At 46.9% G+C, this 20,417-nt stretch overlaps 1 protein-coding gene across 4 annotated transcripts; it reads left to right on the top strand.

Annotated features, from left to right (window-relative positions):
- The first annotated feature begins 649 nt into the window (after positions 1–649).
- Positions 650–20,092, top strand: GMEB2 (glucocorticoid modulatory element binding protein 2). Of its 4 annotated transcripts, none has more exons than XM_081867782.1 (10): positions 650–805; positions 4,571–4,772; positions 6,611–6,708; positions 8,340–8,467; positions 8,740–8,843; positions 9,147–9,304; positions 11,473–11,544; positions 12,449–12,586; positions 14,620–14,742; positions 18,296–20,092. In XM_081867782.1, exons 2-10 carry the CDS (start codon positions 4,642–4,644, stop codon positions 18,940–18,942), a joined length of 1,599 nt encoding a protein of 532 aa, XP_081723908.1. In that variant the 5' UTR covers positions 650–805; positions 4,571–4,641; the 3' UTR covers positions 18,943–20,092. The 4 variants fall into 4 exon arrangements, with proteins under 4 accessions (XP_081723908.1, XP_081723910.1, XP_081723909.1 ...); XM_081867784.1 differs by lacking the exon at positions 650–805 and adding an exon at positions 1,948–2,078; XM_081867783.1 differs by lacking the exon at positions 650–805 and having other exon boundaries at positions 3,699–4,772.
- The last annotated feature ends 325 nt before the right edge of the window (positions 20,093–20,417 follow it).

Raw genomic sequence — 20,417 nt, 5'->3', positions numbered from 1 at the left:
CTCATAAGGCATCGTTTCCAGGCCTTTGACCATTTTGGTTGCCCTCCTCTGGACACGTTCCAGTTTGTCCGTGTCCTTCTTGAACTGTGGTGCCCAGAACTGGACACAGTACTCCAGGTGAGGTCTGACCAGAGCAGAATACAGTGGCACTATGACTTCCCTTGATCTAGATGCTATACTCCTATTGATGCAGCCCAGAATTGCATTGGCTTTTTTAGCTGCCGCGTCACACTGTTGGCAATAAAGCAAAGCAAAGCAAAGCAAACGCACGCCGCCCCGAGTATTCACAGGGCGCGCTCCCGAAACACAAGCGCGCTCTCGATCTCTCTCTCTCCCGCCAACGCGCGGGAAGCCAGCTTTCTCCTTCTCCGCGTTCCATCTCGCGCAGGCGCGCTGCGCTCCCGGCGGGACTTATTTCACCCCGGCGAGCCGGAAAAGAAGTCGAGAGCAGCGGCGGCCTCCCAAACCCCCCCCCCCCGCCCTCGCCGTGTCAAATAAGTCTCGGCTAGGTAGCTGGAGGAGGAGGGGGGGGAGAGAGAGAGAGAGAGAGAGAGAGAGAGAGAGAGGAGGCCTGCGCCTGCGCAGAAGGGACCCGAGGCGCCCTGCGCGCGCGCCGCAGCCCAAGCTTCCCTCAGAGAGAGATATATATATAGACAAGAAGCCAAGGCAGCCATTTCCCTTCAGACAACCCCCCCCCCGCCCGCCCGCCCGCCCCGCGGGGAAAAACAAACAAAACCCACCTCCTCCTTCTCCTCCCCCGCTCGGACGGAACCCGAGGCCGGGCGTCGGACGGCCAGCGGCTGAGGTAAGGCAGCCCCTCCTCCCCGCCTTCCGTCCAGTCCGTCAGGTCCCTGCGGAGCGTCAGGACGTGACGGCGGCGGCGGCGGCGGCGGCAGGAACGCTCGGCCGTCCCCCTCCCCTCCCCCCCCCTTATCCGCCGCCCCGCATTTCCCTCGCGCAGCCAGTGGCGCAAAGCGCGCGCGCGCCCGCCCGCCCTCCTCCTCGCGCTCTGCGGCGGCGCCCCCCCCCCCACGCTGCGCAGAGAAAGAGAGAAGGGGGGGGCGGGGAGGAAACACGCGGTCCCGCCCGTGCGCGTGCCTGCAGTCGGCGTCGCGAGCCGGCATTCAAGGGCTGGGCGGGGAGGGTTGATTTCGTCGCGGGAGGAGGACTTCGAGTTTCTCCTCACTCCAGGGGGAAGGCTCGAGGGAGGCTCGTGCGCGCGCGCTGTTGCATATATATATATATATATATACACGCGCGTGCACGGTTTGCATATGCGCGCGTGGTGCACGGGAGGCTCGCCTCTTTTTTTTTTTGCTTACTTGCCTGGAGCCCGGTTCCAAATACAAGTCTTGTTTTCGTTTACCCTTTAAAAAAACAACAACAAAACCCCCCAGAAAACTTATACGGCACTTTTCTCAATGGCGATTATTTATTTAAGGGAATTTGTATGCCGCTTCACGGTCCTCTCAATGTGGTTGGTTTGCAACAGTGATAGCGTGTTGCTGGCCCTCAGGAGTAGAGATGGGAAGGCCTGGAGGGGAAACCAGGGAAAGATTAGATAATATTTAAAGAATACCCTAGAAAGTATTATGATAATGCTAATACCCTAGAAAGTATTGTGATAATGCAAATCTCCTGACAGATTGAATCTTGAAGTGTAAGGAAACGATAAAAGTAAAATTTCTTTTGATAAGTAACAGAAAATAATAATAATGAAGTGCATATAGATTAATAAACTGTAAAAAGTACAATGAGGTGAATCGGAATTTAATGATACGTTTTTATTGTCTGTGTTTATATGGGGTTTTTTGTCCTGTTTATGTTATATGTAAATTGTTTTGCAATAATTGTTTTGAGGAAAAAAATTAAGAAGAAAGAAAAGAAAACGGGGAAATTGGGGGGGAACCGGGTCCCCCCCCAGTTTTCCTGATTCCCCCCCCCCCCGGCCTTCCCATCTCCAATCAGGAGATAAGTGGAAGAGGGGGCTTTCCGATATGAAGTCCAACCATTGGAGAGTTTTACAGCGCCTGCTGTGGCTGTAGAGACCCATAAGGGAGAGAGACATTTTGTTGCAGGTAGGGCAGAAGAAGGCGTCCGGTTGAGCAAGTGTGGTGGTTCTCCCCTCTGTGTTCCTCCCAGTGGTCATTCCTCCTCTGGTCATGATACATATATTAGTACTACAAGTGCTTCTTCCTTTTTGCAAAATGCAGGAATACAGTCCCCTCCCCCAAAGGGCCTTGCAACCTGCAGTTTTGAAAGAGGGGAGGCAACAAAATGATACTTAAAAATTACAAATAATTTTGAATCAGGTTTTTTCTTAAATAAAAATAAAAAATGAAGACCACATCAATGTTACTCTTTGTATAAGTGCCAACTGGTGCACATTGTGTTTTCCCAAAAAGGAGAGGAAAGGTCACTGCGGCAGTTTACAATTTGACATGGGAGAACATAAAGGAAGGGGGTTAATAAAATAAATGACTTCATACAGGCAGAGTTTAAAACAATCTCAGATTGTTAGAATAGCCAAAATACATTAAGGCAGTAGCATAAAATAAAAACCAACAGCAGAAAGAGCATTCACAAAGCTCAAAAAGTACAGGCAAGTCAGGTTTTTTTGGTAGTTGCTGCATGCAATGTTTGCGGCAAAAAGGGCCTCTGCAACATCAATCTTGCACCTATTTTGTGAATCTCAATGTCTGCATATAAACCACTGTAGGGGGGAGAAACCACTTCATTTCAGGTTATTATGTAATACTGTAGATAGAACTAGTGGCAGGCAAAGGAAAAATGAAATGACTGCAGCTTTTTAAACTTCCTTCTATGTCAGATTGCAAAAGTGCTGTATTTTTGCATTAGCTCCGAGTTCATCCCACAGTATGCGGTTTTTCCAGTTTCTTCCTCTTAGGTACCGAAAGCATATTTTACCTGTAGTTCTCTTGAAAGGGTGAGTGTGTGTAACCTGTTTCACAGATTCTTCCAGTCTTCCTTTGCCAGATGCAGTTCCATCTGGAGACGTGTGTCTCCCTTTCACACTAAATCTTTGCCAGGAGATGGAGTGGGCAAAGCAGCAAACATGACTGCAGTGTCAACTAAGCTGTGTAGGAATTACTGTGGTTTTGGGTTTCATAGACCTTGCAGACACAAACCCATGAATGGGTACCATTTGCTGCATACTTGTACTTCTCTCTTTAGTTTGCCCAGGATCCCAGGTTGAGCACTGGAGTTTTTAAAAAAATGCTCAGATATCCCCTCTTTTTAAATCTGCTTACTCAGTTCATTGCTTGTGAATTGTCAAATCTTGCTCAGCACAGGCTGCAATGGCTGCTGGTACTGTTTTTCCTTCCTCTTTTTTCCCTTCTTCTGCTTACAGCCTCATAGCATGATATGGTGAGTCTGCAGCATATCTAAATGTTGCATACAGTCTCTTTCCCGTCTTCAAATGCACCCCGTCTTGGCTCAGTGCTATAGTGCTGCAATTGTAGCTTTTAGTACCCAAAGAAAATCTTTAATAAAAATTATTTTTTTAAAAAAGAAAACATCCTCCTTACTTTTACAGGGGACAAGAACCTCTTTGACACATTTCTGATTTTAAACTTTGTTCATTGGCCACTTACAGTTTACTCGTTTTACTTTATTTCAGCCTTGCATATAAATCTCACATAGAAACGTTGCCAGATACATATAGTGGTTTATTGTAAGAGGATTTCTAAAATGCTGTCTCATTTAAAAAAACAAAGCAGTGTATAACAAAGTCATTAAAATATTGTAGAGCAGAGCAAATGACAAACAGTGAATTAAATTAATTTTCTAAAAGTGCTTGCCAAAACTATATGGGGATGTGCATGGTCAATGAAAAATCCAGGATTGTGTAAGCTCCTGAAACTGGATGCTGGCTAGTAGCAGGAGCCATGGTGTCTGTGTGTATAGCTAATGGTCAGGGATGACAGAAGTTACATTCTAGCAACATCTGGAGGGCCGCTGGTTCTCCATTCCTGCATTAAAGGATTAAAAGGGCTTTGGAGAGTCACTGCCAAAGTAGGCAGTACTGAACTATGTAGACCGAGGCTCTGACTTGGTATAGGATAGTTTCATGTATTCAGCTTAAATGTCTTAACTCATCCGACAAGCAGTGTACCTTGCTTCTCTGCCCCCATTGCATCCTTCAGTAGCTATCCAGCAGAGCTTTTCTGTGTTTTGCCTGGGGTATGTTAATATCTACTCCAGGGAATGGAGTTTTAGACCGTTCAGAATCTCGCTGTGTCTTTTAGAGAAGTTTTTTGGCTTCTCTATCACATGCACAAGCAGCCATCTGTTTGGGACCCAGTTCTCTGGCATTTAACTCATCTAAGATGTGGGCTTTCACAGAAAGAGCCACTATGTGCTTGTTCTGTTGAGCCATCTTCCTCTTAAGCACCCTGTCCTTCTGAAATTGCACTGGATCTCGTTTCCAAGTGTGTAGTATGTGTGTGCGCTTCTGATTCCTTTTACATTCAGATGTAGAAAACCAAATATTCCGCTGGCCAGATCGGCAGAGCAATAACCTCTTCACTCTTTGGTTTTGTAACAGCAGAGTGAAGATTCCAGGACGGGCTTTCCCCGCATTATTGGTGCTTGCTTGCCATACGAGCCTTCCTGCGGATGGCAACCCCAGATGTGAGTGTTCACATGGAGGAGGTGGTGGTGGTAACAACTCCAGACAACATGGCTGACAGCAGTAACATGGAGGAGGTGAAAACGGTGCTAGTTACCACCAATCTCTCCCAGCACAGGTAAGCAAACGGTAATTATTTAGCCTCTGGGACAGCTAATGTTAGCGTTGTAAGCTGCTGCACACACCCTGTTCATTTCACTTCAGTTTGGATGGGAGAAACACAGTTCAGAACTGCATTTAAAGGAAACCCAAAGCAGCCTCTGTTAGATAAGATTTGCTCAGTTTATGTACAGCTTCACAAAAAAGGAGTCCGAAAGCAATTTATAGGGACAGCAACATGTAATAAAAATGCATTAAAACTAAACAAATATAGTTCAGTCACAAAAATCACCCAACAACATAAAACAACGCTGGCCACGTGACCCGGAAGTGTCTCCGGACAGCACTGGCCCCCGGCCTCTTAAGTGAGATGGGCGCACAACCCTAGAGTCAGACGTGACTGGCCCGTACGAGCAGGGGTACCTTTACCTTTACCTAGCAGGCATGTGCATCTAATGTTTGAAAACGGAAAGAAGGTCAACCCTGGCCGTTCCTAGCGTGCTGAATTTACCATTGGGAAATGGGAAGGAACACTCTGAGGTCAGCAATATATGTCAAGTTAAGGCTGATGACAGCCATACCCAAATCCAGGCGTGGAGGGTTTGTGTTCTCCAACCCCACACCCCTTGGTAGTGGAAGTGAAACAAGTAGAAGGGTCTGCTTTGTTGGTCAGGCTACTAGTCCTTATATCAGGATTGATTAATCCAGAGGCTTCATCCTGCCTGCCAATCACAGGAACTAATGGTGTACATCGTTTTTCCTTTCTCCATTGAGGAGGGCTCTGAAGCCACAGTAGTTTACTAGGCTACATACCATTTAACCTGTAGTTCTTACTGTAATTCCTTCTATGTTGTCCTTTGCTTGGGAAAGAAACCTTTCCAGTGATCAGTAAAAGTAATTTCAGGAGCGGAAGCAAGGCTGCTGCTTCCGTGGTGCTTGTTTCCATCATCTTCCTGCCTGCTTGATAAAACCTCCGGGGGGGGGGGGGGGGACTTTTGGAGCATGACTCCCATGCAAAAAAAATCTGAGCAGTGCTTCCACCCACGAGTTTTGTCATGGAAACCAGCCGTGCAGACAGTTTTTTGATGGTAGGATTAGGTGGATCTGCCTGAGTAATTGCCAACTCCCTGGAAGAACAGAGCAGCACTGCCTATGCTAGAAGAAATGATATTATTGGGTGTCATGTGGAGAGCTTGAGATGTGCTAAATGAATTAAGATCCGTTCCTCTGCCTGAATCTATAAACTCTACCGAGATGCCTCTAGATTCTAGGATGTTTAGCAGAAACAGAACACACATCTTTTAAGAAGGTGACAACTATGAAATTGTTGTTAAATACCTAAAGATCGGGTCCTCAGGTTTCAGAAGCTACTTCCAGTTCTGCCTTTCTAAGCTTTGCAGCAGTGCTTTAATCCCTTACAACCGCTTTTCCTTTGTGCTTAATATTGTGGAACGCCCTTCCAGCAGATGTCAAAGTGAAAAACAACTACCTGACATTCAGAAGACATCTTAAAGCAGCCCTGTTCAGGGACGTTTTTAACGTGTGATATTTTACTGTATTTTTGGTTTCTATGGACGCCGCCCAGAGTGCCTGGGGAGGCCCAGCCAGATGGGCGGGGTATAAATTATTATTATTGTTATTATTATTATTAATCAGTGGGTTGCAGTCTTGAAATTGCTGCACTGTGTACAACTTCGTTTTTCCAGGGGAAAACAACTTCCTACTTAAGGAGAAGAGCTGCATTTTTGTGTATTATAGCTGGAATTGCTCTGGAGTCATTCTCCAGAGCAAACCTTACCATAGCACGGGCAGCTTCCCCATTTCTTTTTAACTGTTTGTGTCTTTATTTCTTGCTAGCAATGACCTAAATGAAGACACCCTGGAGACGGAAAATGCAGCCTCTGCAGCCGCTGCTGCTTTTACAGCCTCTGCACATTTGAAAGAAGCCCTGTTAGGTAAGTGGGGTGAGTAACAGAGGCTTGCCTCTTTTGTATCACAGACACTTGCATTAGCAGGTAGCATTGCCAGGGGAAAGGCTCAAGAGCACTTAGGCTGAGGGGTTTCCAGCTCTTGTTTCCAGCTCCTAGAATGAGCATTCTGAGGTTGGGGAAACTGCTGGGAATCTATCCTTTCCCAAAGGACAGTGGGCTTCAGTGTTCTTAAATAGAAGACCACTAATGTATGGGAGGGACGCGGGTGGTGCTGTGGGCTAAACCACAGAGCCTAGGACTTGCCGATTGGAAGGTCGGCGGTTCGAATCCCCGTGACGGGATGAGTTCCCGTTGCTCGGTCCCAGCTCCTGCCAACCTAGCAGTTCGAAAGCACGTCAAAGTGCAAGTAGATAAATAGGTACCACTCCGGCGGGAAGGTAAACAGCAGTTCCGTGCACTGCTCTGGTTTGCCAGAAGCGGCTTAGTTATGCTGGCCACATGACCCAGAAGCTGTACGCCGGCTCCCTCAGCCAGTAAAGCAAGATGAGTGCCGCAACTCCAGAGTCGGCCACGACTGGACCTAATGGTCCGGGGTCCCTTTACCTTGAATGTATGGGAAAGTCACATAGGTCAAGAACAGGACAGGGATCCTGTGGCTCCCCAGATGTTGGACTCCAGATCCCATCAGCTCCAGCCAGCATATTCAGGGATGATGGGAGCTGTAGCCTAACAACATCTAGAGGGATCTCCCCAGCCTTGATGGAGGCAGTAACTTTGTTCCTGGCCACTGTCTGTCACCATTTGCCTATTTTATAGGTATGCATGGGGGGGGGGATTAAGGATCCAGTGTTGTGTCCAGGTGCTGAAGACCAGCAACCCTGGCTCAAGATATTCACCAGTAGTTTTCCTTCCTATTCCACGGCTCCCTTCCTCCTCTTATATTGTTACACCTCACTGCCTGTTTTCCCTCACTACTCCTTTATTCTGCAAAAGTGCAGAATGGTCCAACTTTTTCCCAGGTGCCCCATGCAAACCCCTAAACAGTAGGGGTTCCCCCAACCCTCTCAATCAGGTTTGGGGAGGCCACGGTGGCAGCAATGGCGATGATGTCCCATCATGCAAGTGGAAATCCCTGTGCTGATGGAGTGCAGTGGTTGAATGCCACCCTTTGACCCCCTTTCCGCCTCAGAGGTTTATGCCCCATATCTCTCAGGCTTGAGACCTTGCGTATTCTTAAACCAATCAAAGTTGGCTCAGTCAGAGTTACCACTTTTCCTGTTGCAGGACAGGTAGAATGCTAAAAATAGAGAGTCCTATTAGGAAAAAAGCATTTTGTGTGTTTTTAATTCAGGTATCTATGTCTTTACAATTACTACTTTCACCACTGGTGAAATTTAGATTGTTAGCTGCTCAGGACATAGAACAGTATCTCCACGTTCATTGGTTGTACCCTATGATTCTATGTAAATAACTTGATAATTGTAATGTATCTCATTTACAGAAGCAGTTAATCAGGCTGGTGCTCAGTAATAAATACTTTTTCATCCTGTTTTCAGTTTTCCTTTCAACTGTATTCCAAACTTCATTTGCCAACCAGCAATCCGTGGTTGTAACCTTTTCAAAAATTTTATCTTTCACGTTCCCTCTCCCTGAAGTGAAGATGGCTGAAAGTGATGATTGTGTGGAAGCTGAGATCGTTTATCCCATCACCTGTGGAGATAGCAAAGCCAATCTAATATGGAGGAAGTTTGTTTGCCCCGGTATCAACGTGAAATGTGTCCAGGTGAGATCATAGAATCAAGATGGTTTTATATCCTGTAATGTGTAAGATTTCCATTCTCTATTCTTACGTATTGCTTGTAAAAGCACACAGATCCCAGCCCCCGTGGTCACATCATCTAAATTTTTAAAAAATGAGATGGGAAGGGAAGATAAATTGGGAGAAGAAAAAGATTGCACGTGTCTAGGTGGCACGAAAAGGTTTATAAAAGGAATTACAGCAAAATACCTTTAGAATAAATAACCTATATCACAATATGTCTCTCTTCCCTCCAGTATGACAACCATTTGATAAGTCCCAAGGAATTTGTACATTTGGCTGGCAAGTCCACCTTGAAGGACTGGAAGAGGGCAATCCGGATGAATGGGATCATGCTAAGGTTAGCCTGTTTGTGAGAGTGCCTGTGTGTTCCTGCCTGCAGACGCAGAACTGAAACGTATCTTTGGGGCAAGTGTGTGTCCCACCGCCTCTTGCCTTAGGGAGGCAGAATTCACAGGCCCCTAACCTATGCCATCTGGTATCTAAATGAGGTGTCCATTGGGTGTGTCTCCTAGGTTGGCTTTATTGAAATGCATTTTGGTACAGCTATGAAGCACGAACATGCAACTGTTGTGAGTTTTCAGGGTGTTTTAAATAATAATAAAGCTGAGATGGACGTTCACATTGGTTTTGTGTGTTTTAGGAAGATCATGGATTCAGGGAAGCTGGATTTTTACGAGCATACGAAAGTTTGTTCCAATACCTGCCGAAGCACTAAAATCGACCTGACCGGAGCCAGAGTGCCCCTAACAAGCCAGACGTCAACAGAATACATACCTCTCACGCCAGCCTCTGCAGATGGTAATGTGAACTGCATTCCACTAGGCCACAAATTCTACCACTGGTTATGTTGGCTGGAGCTGATGGGGGTTGTTGTCTGGGAGTTGAGACCCTGATAAGGCTTGCTGTACCTATGTTAGAATGATACAGAAGAGGAATATCCTTGTTGTGTCTCCTTTTGTCACGGTTGCACTGTTGTGATCTTGCCAGCCTTGCTGGGGGGGGGAGGGGGAGCAATAACAGCCCAGTAGAGGGTGGGTGATAAGGCTGTTTCCCTGTGCTGTTTTGAATTAACCGGCTGGTTCTTGGCTCCAATCTTCTACTAGAACTGGAAGAGACTCAAATATTTCTGTGGTCATCAATACAGTCACCAACCCATTCATTCCACTGTCCCTGCTGAGCAACCCATGCTTTTCAGCTTCTGGGATATCATACTTAAAAGGACAGATGCTTCACAGAAGGCTGCCTGCAGAGCAAACATCTCTGATCATTACTCATTTTTTTTTTGTGTGTGTGTGTGTGTGTGTGTGTCCTATCCTATCTCCCAAAGAATATACCGTATTTTTCGCTCTATAAGACGCACTTTTCCCCTCCTAAAAAGTAAGGGGGAATGAGTGTGCGTCTTATGGAGCGAATGCAGGCGGGAGGCTCTGCTCAGCGCTCCCTTTGAAGAGCCGTGTGGAGCATGTGTGTGGCTCTTCAGGGGATAAAGTGCATCTTATGGTTTGCTGCGTCTTATAGAGCGAAAAATACGGTATCCCTCTTTGAACACCCTACAGGTTTGTTAGGCTGAGAGACAGTAACTTTCCCAAGACCACTTAGTAAGCCTCCCTGCAGAGCAAGCTGTTGAACCCAGGTCTCCTTTATTCGAGTGTTGCATGCTACCCACTACATCACACTGGCTTTCAACTCAGCCAAGGGAGTACAGTCATACCTCGGCTCCCGAACACCTTGGGAGTCAGAACATTCCGGCTCCCAAACAATCAAAAACTGGAAGTGAGTGTTCCAGTTTTCAAACATTCTTTTGGAAGCCGAACGTCCAACGGGGCTTCCGATTGACTGCAGGTGCTTCCTGCAGCCAATCAGAAGCCGTTCTTTGGTTTCTGAACATTTCAGACGTCAAACAGACGTCCGGAACAGAGTCCATTCGACTTCCGAGGTATGATTTTATGGGGAAAGCCAGAAAAACCTTGGCATTGGTAGCCAGTCTTCCTAGGGGCAGGTTGGTACTCACTTGGAAGCTGACAGTATACATGGTTTGCATGTGGGTTCAATTCACCAACCCCTCCATTCAAGGAGGTGTGCCAGCTGAAGTAACCAGTTCTAGGCTAAATGAACCAATGGTCTGACCTGGTATAAGGCAATTCCGTATTTTCCTACACCAGTGGGGCCATAGCTCTGTAGAACACGTGCTTTGAATACGTGAGGTCCAAGTTTCCATCCCTGGCATGAGTGCTGGGAAAGATTTCTGCCCGAGACCTTGGTGAACTCATTGTAATAGAGTAGCAGGTGGACCTCTGGGCTGAGTACAAGCAGTTATGTGAATTTGCCTGTGTACACATGTATGTGTGTTTAATTTTAATACTTTCATAGAAGTATAAACAGACACTTGGTGAAGCTCCAAAGGGTGTCTTCCTATGTTGATAGTTTATTTCTGATTCTAAGTATGGGGATCAACCAAGCTCTGTATTGAACAACAAAAACACCAATATTGGGACCCAACTCCATGGTGCCCAGCCTTGAAACTTGCTGACTGATCTGATGCTAGTCATGGTCCCCTAGCTTGGGGTTGTCATGATGAAAAAAACGGAATCTCGTTGTGATTTGTGATTCCAGGGTGGTTTATCAAATAAACAACTTTGAAGCCTGTTTGGCATTAGATGGCGTATGAATTAATAAATAACAATAGCAATAATAAAAATCCAGCCCCTACAAACAGAATGCTAAGATCTTGAGAATTTTGTTTGAAATTTGTGCTAGGTTTAGAAATGCAGGAGAGATGTCTCTTTGGTTTTGTCTGGCAATTGTACCGAATATGTAGAAAAACTTAATGCAACTACAAACCAAGATAAAGCAACAGAAAAATGGCTATATCTTGGAAGGGCACGTCTTGACTTGTTTTGCCAGCATGCCGACAAAAAAGTGGTTTTGTTGATGATTTCTGAATGTTGATTTTGTTTCAATCACAGTAAATGGGTCTCCTGCCACAATCACCATAGAAACGTGTGATGACTCCATGGACTGGACCACTGCTATTGGAGGTGATTTTCACATGCAGAGCGTTCCTGTGGCCTGGCCTCAGCCCACTACATCTTCTGTGCCACCACTTCTGTTCCGTATTGGCTGCCTAAATCTGAAAGGCTTGTGCGAAGGAAGTTGCATGTAGGTTACCAGCTGTGTGGCACTGCCATCTCTATGCATAAGGCCATGCCTCAGTGGCAGAGCACACACCTCGCGCACAAAAGACCCCAGATTCTGTCCCTGGCATCTCCAGATAGGGTTGGAAAAGACCCCTGTCTGAAACTCTAGACTGCAACTGGGGCAGTGGTCTGATTCAGTGTAAGCCAGCTTCTGATGCTTTGTCCGTGATTCCATTCATCTATTCGCGTAACACTGTCTTGCCTTTGGCATGCTGGTAGTAACATACTTAGGAATAACTTGTTTTACTGGTCCAACTTTTGCCGATGAAAGAGGCTGCATAACTTGGGAACTTGCGTATTCTTAAACCGTTCGTCGTTGGCTCAGTCAGAGTTACCACATTACCTGTCCTGCATTAATGGCAGCTTGTTTTTGTAGCAGATTCTGCTGTAAAAACTGTTCCTGGAATCTACCACTTCAGACCGCAGGTGAGCAGTTGCATAATTTAAAACTTCCCTGCGTGTGAAATAACACCTGCAGAACTCAGAAAGAAGAGTTCTGTTTGGCATGCAAGTTTTCTATTCGTAGGGAATGGGGAGAGGAATTAAAACATGACACTCCTCCTTTAATCTGAAGTGGTAGACTCCAAAAACTGTTTTACTATGTGACCTCTTGCTTGTGTGGTATCACTGCAAGGCTGCTCTTTGGCAAATGTTATGTTCCCGGGGTGAGTCTATCAAACAGTCAGTCAGCTTCATTTCCCCTGCCGCTTTGCAGGTTTTTCAGGATTCTCTCACTTTCTTCCAGATGATACATTTACATTTTGGCGAGGTCTAAAGGAAGCCGGTCTTTTGGAAGAGGTGATTACCGAGTTCCACGCGGAGCTCATGGAGACCATGAAGGGCCTGCAGCAGAGGATTCAGGAGCCCCCTTTGCAACTCAGTGGTAAGTTGTTGTTTAGTCGTGTCCGCCTCTTCATGACCCACTGGACCAGAGCATGCCAGGCACTCCTGTCTTCCACTGCCTCCCGCAGTTTGGTCAAACTCAGGCTGGTAGCTTCGAGAACACTATCCCACCATCTCATCCTCTGTCGTCCCCTTCTCCTTGTGCCCTCCATCTTTCCCAACATCAGGGTCTTTTCCAGGGAGTCTTCTCTTCTCATGAGGTGGCCAAAGTATTGGAGCCTCAGCTTCAGATCTGTCCTTCCAGTGAGCACTCAGGGCTGATTTCCTTCAGAATGGATCGGTTTGATCTTCTTGCAGTCCATGGGACTCTCAAGAGTCTCCTCCAGCACCAGAATTCAAAAGCATCAATTCTTCGGCGATCAGCCTTCTTTATGGTCCAGCTTTCACTGGCTTGCAAATAAATGGCTTTGTCTTTTTAAGTCTCCTTGTTTATAGATCACTTGCATTGCTAGCACATCTAAGGAGCGCAGGGCGTTAAAGGTAGTGCTGGCAGTATTGGGAAGCCTGGTTTGTAACCAGCGTTTTGGGCTTTGAGGTGTTTATTTTTTATTTTAGCATTTGCTATGCACTTTCTGACTTAATAATACAGGTATTAGGAAGTTGATGGAAGAAGATTTACTCACAGCGTTTAAAGGTTTGTGTGTTACCTGCTTCTGTAGCTGGTGAGTGGTGCAGGATTTGGCATGCTGATTTTTCTCAGCTTTCACTTAACAATAAATCTACTAGTTCTCATGGTTCCAAAGAACGATATCTTCTATAAATTTGAAATAACAGAGGCATCTTGCATATGGCTCCAGGTAGGTGGGATACAGAGCTTTAGTGACCTGCCCTGTGTCTTGTTCTTTTTTTCTATACAGTAATGGCTATTATTTTCCCACCTGTCCATGCCTTTTGCTGCACTTTCCTGCCTCCTTAGTCAATAACCAAAACTACAGTATTCCAAATTCGTTCGTAACCTGATTCTGGGATGCAAAATGTATCATGATGATGGTGAAGTATCAATGCAGTTAGTGCAACTTACTCTGTGTGCAAAGCTCAGAATTTGCATGGTTTGGTGGCAGAGTACAAACAGCTGTATATATCACCAGGTGGAGGTGCATCATAAAAATCGTACCTCCTTTTACTTTACTAAACATTCATTGCTGATACTGGAGGAAATAGCCTTAAATAACATAAGCACCACTGGAAAGTATTATATCATGCCATTAGGGATCTGGGAATTATGGGTGGGCTGGGGTTGCTGTTTTATGCTGTTTTAATTGAGTTTTATTGGGACGCGGGTGGCGCTGTGGTCTAAACCACAGAGCCTAGGGCTTGCTGATCAGAAGGGCGGCGGTTCGAATCCCCGCAACGGGGTGAGCTCCCGTTGCTCAGTCCCTGCTCCTGCCAACCTAGCAATATGAAAGCACGTCAGAGTGCAAGTAGATAAATAGGTACTGCTCAGGCTGGAAGGTAAACAGCATTTCCGTGCGCTGCTGTGGTTTCGCCAGAAGCGGCTTACTCATGCTGACCACATGACCCGGAAGCTGTATGCCAGCTCCCTCGGCCAATAAAGCGAGATGAGCACCGCAACCCCAGAGTCATCCACAACTGGACCTAACCATCAGGGGTCCCTTTACCTTTACCTAATTGAGTTTTAATATGTTGCTGCCCACCCTGGGACCTTTACATGAAGGGTGAATGAGAAACACAATTAACAATAATAATGAGTGTGTATGACACTTTATAGAACATCATAAGCAGAAGAAAATGATTCGGGTCCCTGCTCCATAGAGCTTGCAACTTAAAGGCAAATGGAGTGACAATTACTTAGTCTTCAATGGGTTGAGGAAATGGGAGTTTAAATCTTGATAAATAAAAATTCCAGCATTGTGATCCACTTCTTCCTTCCCTCTCCCATCTCTACAATAAGAAAAACAATGGGTTTCTTTTTTAAAAAACAAACAAACCATTAATGTGCTTTTCTCCATTGTCATCAGCCATGATGTTTTTAACCTGTTGCTTTTTTTTCAGATGCTGTCTTGCTCAACAATACAGTCCAGAACTTCGGTATGCTGGACCTGGTGAAGAAAGTTTTAGCCAGTCACAAGTGCCAAATGGACCGTTCCCGAGAGCAGTATACGCGAGATTTGGCAGGTACAGTTCCTTAGTCCCAGATGCTGCAGTTCCATTATCAACTCTATTGAAACCGCCACAGGGCTTTCTGTTGCCAGAATCGTGGAACGTAGTACAGTACTAGTGAAAAGACACTAGACTTACACCAGTCTATTGTCCCACCCTGCCTGAAGTCGTCAACTATTGTTCCTCTGCCTAAAAAATCCACAATCAGTAGTCTGAACGACTACAGACCAGTTGCACTGACTCCAATCATCATGAAGTGTTTTGAGAAACTGGTGCGCCGTCACATTATTTCCTGTCTTCCATCAACTTTTGACAACTACCAGTTTGCATACAGGGCAAATAGATCCACGGAAGACGCTATCACTACCACTCTCCATGCTGCTCTGTTCCATCTGGAGCAGCCGGGGAGTTATGTGAGGCTGCTGTTTGTGGATTTTAGCTCTGCTTTTAACACTATCCTCCCCCATAGACTGGTGTCCAAGCTAGAGGCGATTGGACTCTCCAACTCCACCTGTCTCTGGGTTTTGGACTTTTTGTCAGAACGTTCTCAGAGGGTTAGAGTAGGGTCACATATGTCCACAGCCCTTAGCCTTAACACCGGCTCACCACAGGGTTGTGTGTTGAGTCCCCTGCTCTATACTCTCTATACGTATGATTGTACAGCCATTTATTCCAGCAACAAAATCATCAAGTTTGCTGATGACACTACGGTGGTGGGGCTCATTTCAGGAGGGGATGAGTCCGCCTATCGGGACGAGGTGGAGCGGCTTTGTGCTTGGTGTGGAGAGAACAATCTGGCTCTTAATACAGCTAAGACCAAGGAATTGGTGGTGGATTACAGGAAAAAAAAGGCGGACATTCAGCCCTTGTATATCAACGGGGAACGGGTGGAGAGGGTGGCGGAATTCAGGTTTTTGGGAGTGACTATCGATCAGGGCATGACTTGGAGCGCAAATACCACTGCTCTGGTGAAGAAGGCCCAGCAGAGAATTTATTTCCTCAGACTTTTAAAGAAGAACAATCTGAGTGAGAGACTGCTGGTGTCCTTCTACCGAGGCTCCATAGAGAGCATTCTCACATACTGTATTTGTGCCTGGTTCTCCAGCTGTACAGCTAGGAAGAGGAAGGTGCTCCAGAAGGTCATAACCACAGCCCAAAGGATTATTGGTCATCCCCTCCCATCTTTGGAAGAACTGTACGGTTCCCGTTGTCTTAGGAAAGCAAACAATATCCTGCAGGATGCATCTCACCCGGGACACAGTCTGTTTGTACTACTGCCTTCTGGCAGGAGATACAGAAACATCAAGTCAAGGACAAATAGACTGAAAAATAGTTTCTATCCAAGAGCTGTGGCCTTCTTAAATGCAGTAACTCGATAGTGTGACCTGGGAGTTTGATGGGTGTGGGTGTGGGTGTGGCTGGAATGTGGTTTGTTTGGTTGTTGTTGTTGTTTTGCTTTTGTTGTTTTTAAGGGATGGCATCCAATTTCGTTGCACTTGTGCAATGTTGCACTTGTGTAATGACAATAAAGAATCTATCTATCTATCTATCTATCTATCTATCTATCTATCTATCTATCAACATGGTATTGAGGGTTTGCACATGCCAGCATCGGCATCCATAAGTTGTGTCAGCATCTGATTCCCTACATCTGCCATCTACATGGGAAGAGCGGCAGGCACGTCCTCCTTGGGGTTATGCACAGGTTCCACATGGCTTGTAGGAAGTGAGGGGGAAGTAGCACTCATGTCCTGAGAAATGCTATAAACTGGCTATTGCCATTTCCTTGTCGTAGAGGCAGTCCCATTGCGCAGAAAAGCATTCCCTTTCATCTTGTCTGAAATGCATGGATGTGATACTTTCTCTTCTGCACATGTCCCCCACTGCGGTATTTCACAGCTCAATCCAGTGTGACCTGTACTGACGTCTCGGCCCCTTTTGAACACCAAGGTTTAAATAAAAGCACAGCCCTGAATGCCAGTTGCCCTTCAGAACGTGTTTGTTGGTCACCTAGGAATCTCTCCTGCACAGCCCGATGATGACACAACAAACATACAGTTGTCACTGGTTTGTTGTGCAGGCTCCAGACGTGCCCCTCCTTAAGTGTTACCTAGAATGCACATGTGTCGCTAGCTTACCGGATGCCTGTGATGTCATTGGTGAAAAGTCAGCTCCGTTTCCCCTCCACTGCTGTACCCTGTTGCAATTATCATACCAGTACTTGGCCTGCAGAGAGGACTCTTGCAGGGGAATTCTTCCAATTCAGGTTTTTCCTGTTAACCTCATCTTGACTCACTAAGCAGGGGCTTCTCTAGACCTTACCTGGAGACTTGTCCATTTTGTCTCCTGAGCTGAAGCACACATCACCCCTCCTAAAACAATGATGATTGCAAGGATAGAGAGAGAAATAGCAACACAGCTATTTCTTCCCGCGGCAGGGCTACCTTCCCTTCTGTTTTCCATTTAGTGTGGCCTGTGTGTTTCAGTATTACCTTTGGATTGGAGCTTTCTCCCATGGCTAAGGTACGGCTGGGTTGTGGTGAGATGGTTCAATTCAGACCATGGAGTTCCAGGTTCAAATCCCCTCTCAGCAGTGAAGCTCACTGGGCCATTCACATGCATTCTGCCTGTCCTGCCTCACATGGTTGTTATGAGGATAAACTGGAGAAGAGGAAGGAGGAGGAACGGTGAAATACAACTGCATATTAATGGAGGGGTGTTGAAAAACAACAGCAGTTAATTCATAAATTGCTTGGATAAGCCTGTAGAAAACTCAGAGCGTTGAGACAAGTGTGACTCTAGTTTAGGCACCACATTTGTTCAGCAATACTTTTTTACCCCAACTTGAAGAGAAAACACTTCAGCTTTCTAGTTCTTGAACTGGCAGCTGTCGATTGGGGTGGAGGGGGGGGGTATACTTCACCGTAGGTGCTGCTGCAGCATGTTCTGCTTAAAACATTTTTCACATCAAAGCCACCTTACAGTCATACCTCATGTTACGTCCGCTTCAGGTTACGTTCTTTCAGGTTATGTCTTGCAGCGACCCAGAAGTGCCGGAAAGGGTTACTTCCAGGTTTCGCCACTCACGCATGCGCAGTAGCGCAAAATGACGTCACAGACATGCGCAGAAGTGGCAAATCACAACCCGCGCAGGCACGCCGCTGTGGGTTGCATTATTTTCATGTTGCGAACGGGCCTCTGGAATGGATCCCGTTCGCAACCAGAGGCCTCAGGTTAAGAACTTAATTCGTTCCAGAGGTCCGTTCTTAACCTGAAGCACCACTTTAGCTAATGGGGCCTCCCGCTGCCACCACGCGATTTCTGTTCTCATCTTGAAGCAAAGTTCTTAACCCGAGGTACTATTTCTGGGTTAGCGGAGTCTGTAACCTGAAGCGTCTGTAACCCAAGGTACCACTGTATTTTAAATCAATCCTTGCCATGCCATACCACAGTTGCTGTGTCATTTAAGAAGAAGAGGCCAGCCTCTGTTCCTGGCTGTTTGGACTTGGTGGGTGCCCTTGCTTATCTGCTGCCCTTTCTTTCTTTCTTTCTTTCTCTCTTCCTCCAGCTCTGGAGCAGCAGTGCGATGAGCACCGGAAGAGAGCGAAGGAGCTGAAGCACAAATCGCAGCACCTCAACAACGTGCTGATGACCCTGACGCCAGTCTCCATCCCGTCCCCTCTGAAACGCCCCAGACTGACCCGAGCCACCTCGGGGCCTCCTGCCATCACCTCCCAGCTCCTGACTCAGTCAGCGCAGATCGCCCTTGCGCCAGGGATGCCGGTCACGCAACTGGCGAACCTGCCCATAGGCAAAGTGGTCTCCGCCCTCCCAGCATCTGCTCTTGGGAAGACCACGGCACAGGTGACCTCTGCTGGCTCCCCGGCTTCTCCACTGCTGGGCGGATACACTGTCCTGGCCTCTGCGGGCTCGACTTTTCCCAACGCCGTTGAAATACACCCAGATGCTTCCAACCTCACGGTCCTGAGCACCGCGGCCATACAGGATGGCAGCACCGTGTTGAAGGTGGTGAGCCCCTTCCAGCTGCTCACCCTGCCAGGACTGGGCACGGCCATTCAGAACGTTACGCAAATGTCTCCCAGCGGGAGCACCATCATGACTGTGCCATCCAGCATTGTTGAGGGCACCACAGCCAATGAAGACCACACAACCATCGAGGTCACCACAGTGGGGGACGAGCCTGAGCAGAAATGAAGCGGAGACTTTGACCCACCTTCCGAGGTGTGCTCTGGGCTCACACGGCCGTCCCTCTGAGGAGGAGGAGGAGGAAGGGAAGGGGGCACTGGGCGTAGAGAAAGGGAGGCAAGATCGGCTAATGGGAGGATAGTGAGGTTGGGATCCTAGAACAGAAGAGAGGTGTGGAAGGGAGGACAGCAGGCGAGAGAGAGATCACTATTCCACGGGAACCATTGAAAGCTACAGCCCTTCCATCCTCAGCTTGTTAGCGCTGTACCATATCTGGCCACCCCCAGCTGGAACAAGGAGCATGTTCAGAGAGATGGAGGTAGGCGAGACAAGGAGGAGGAAAGCTTTCCAGAAATTACAGGGCACGCAGCCAGAAGGACCTTTTCTGGGTTCAGGCTGGGCTGTGTGTTGCGTCATGCTCGTGACTGGCTGCTTCTCTGTCATGTGGGGGAGAGCGGCTGAGAAGACCAGGGCTCTGGCAGGTGGACTCGGGCAAAACGCACCGGAAAGGGTTTCAAAGGCTTGTTTGCATTTGCTCATTTCTAAATGCAGTGGTGGGCACAGCCCTGATCTGCCCATATTACTGGTTGGGATAAAATTTTGAGGTGAGCCTCAGGACCTGGGGTGTTCAGCAGGAGGGTTTGCATGCAGGGCCGGCATAGGAAAGCCCACAACCTCCAAGGCGTATGGGCCTCTTTGTATACTTCATTCGAACATCACACCTTCCAGTCCTTCCTGCTATGAGGCAGGTGCACAGGGGCTGTCATTCTGCTGAATGTTGAATGCCTGAGCTTCTTCCATGTCAGCGGAGGGCTGATTCCATGTCCACTTGCCCTGCCGGCTGCTGCTTCCAGTGAGCCTTATCCCCTGTGCACAAGCACCTCAGACCACTGTATCGTCCTTGAAAAGGGCATTTTAGCCGAAAGGGTGTGCAGCGGTAAAGGAGAACAAAAATGTTTAGTTCCTGAGCTAGCTTTGGATTGCTCCAACTGGCTTGAGGGACTGATAACAAGACAGTATTTTTAAAAAAGAACCAGCAAAGAAGTGCTTGTGAGGGAGACATGCTGCTGCCAAGGTAATGGGTTCTTGCACTGCGGCTTTGTCGAGAGCAGCAAATGCAGAGTTCTTGAATAACCTATTAAATATTTTTGAAAGCATACCCTGTGGTTTATTGGCTGTCTTTGTCTTATACCTGCATCTGGAAGGAAGCCTTGCCGGTTCCTGCAAATGGGCTTGAGAGCAAGTTGTCAGATTTTTGCTCCGTTTATAAAGTCAAGCAAGAGGGTTTTTGTGTGTGTGAAACCAGTTAGATTATTCCAAGGCTTTAATCTTCATTGCAGGTAAATGAAGTCAACAGTTAAATAAAAGGTGAGCAGTAAAGCAGCTCAAAGCTCTAGCTAGCCTAGGCAAGTCTTTAAAAGAAATCTCAGACTTGTAAGGAACAAGGATCACTCAATATTGTTTGAAAGCTGGTTTTCCATCAC

The sequence above is a fragment of the Podarcis erhardii genome (assembly GCF_964252035.2).
Source record: "Podarcis erhardii genome assembly, chromosome: 6".
NCBI lineage: Eukaryota > Metazoa > Chordata > Lepidosauria > Squamata > Lacertidae > Podarcis > Podarcis erhardii.
This window is presented reverse-complemented; position numbering and strand designations above follow the sequence as displayed.

Coding starts and splice junctions, on each gene's coding strand:
- GMEB2 (XM_081867782.1), top strand. CDS start 4,642: ATGGCAACCCCAGATGTGAGTGTTCACATGGAGGAGGTGGTGGTGGTA. Junction 8,468..8,739: donor TCAACGTGAAATGTGTCCAG/GTGAGATCATAG, acceptor TCTTCCCTCCAG/TATGACAACCATTTGATAAG. Junction 11,545..12,448: donor CTGGACCACTGCTATTGGAG/GTGATTTTCACA, acceptor ACTTTCTTCCAG/ATGATACATTTACATTTTGG.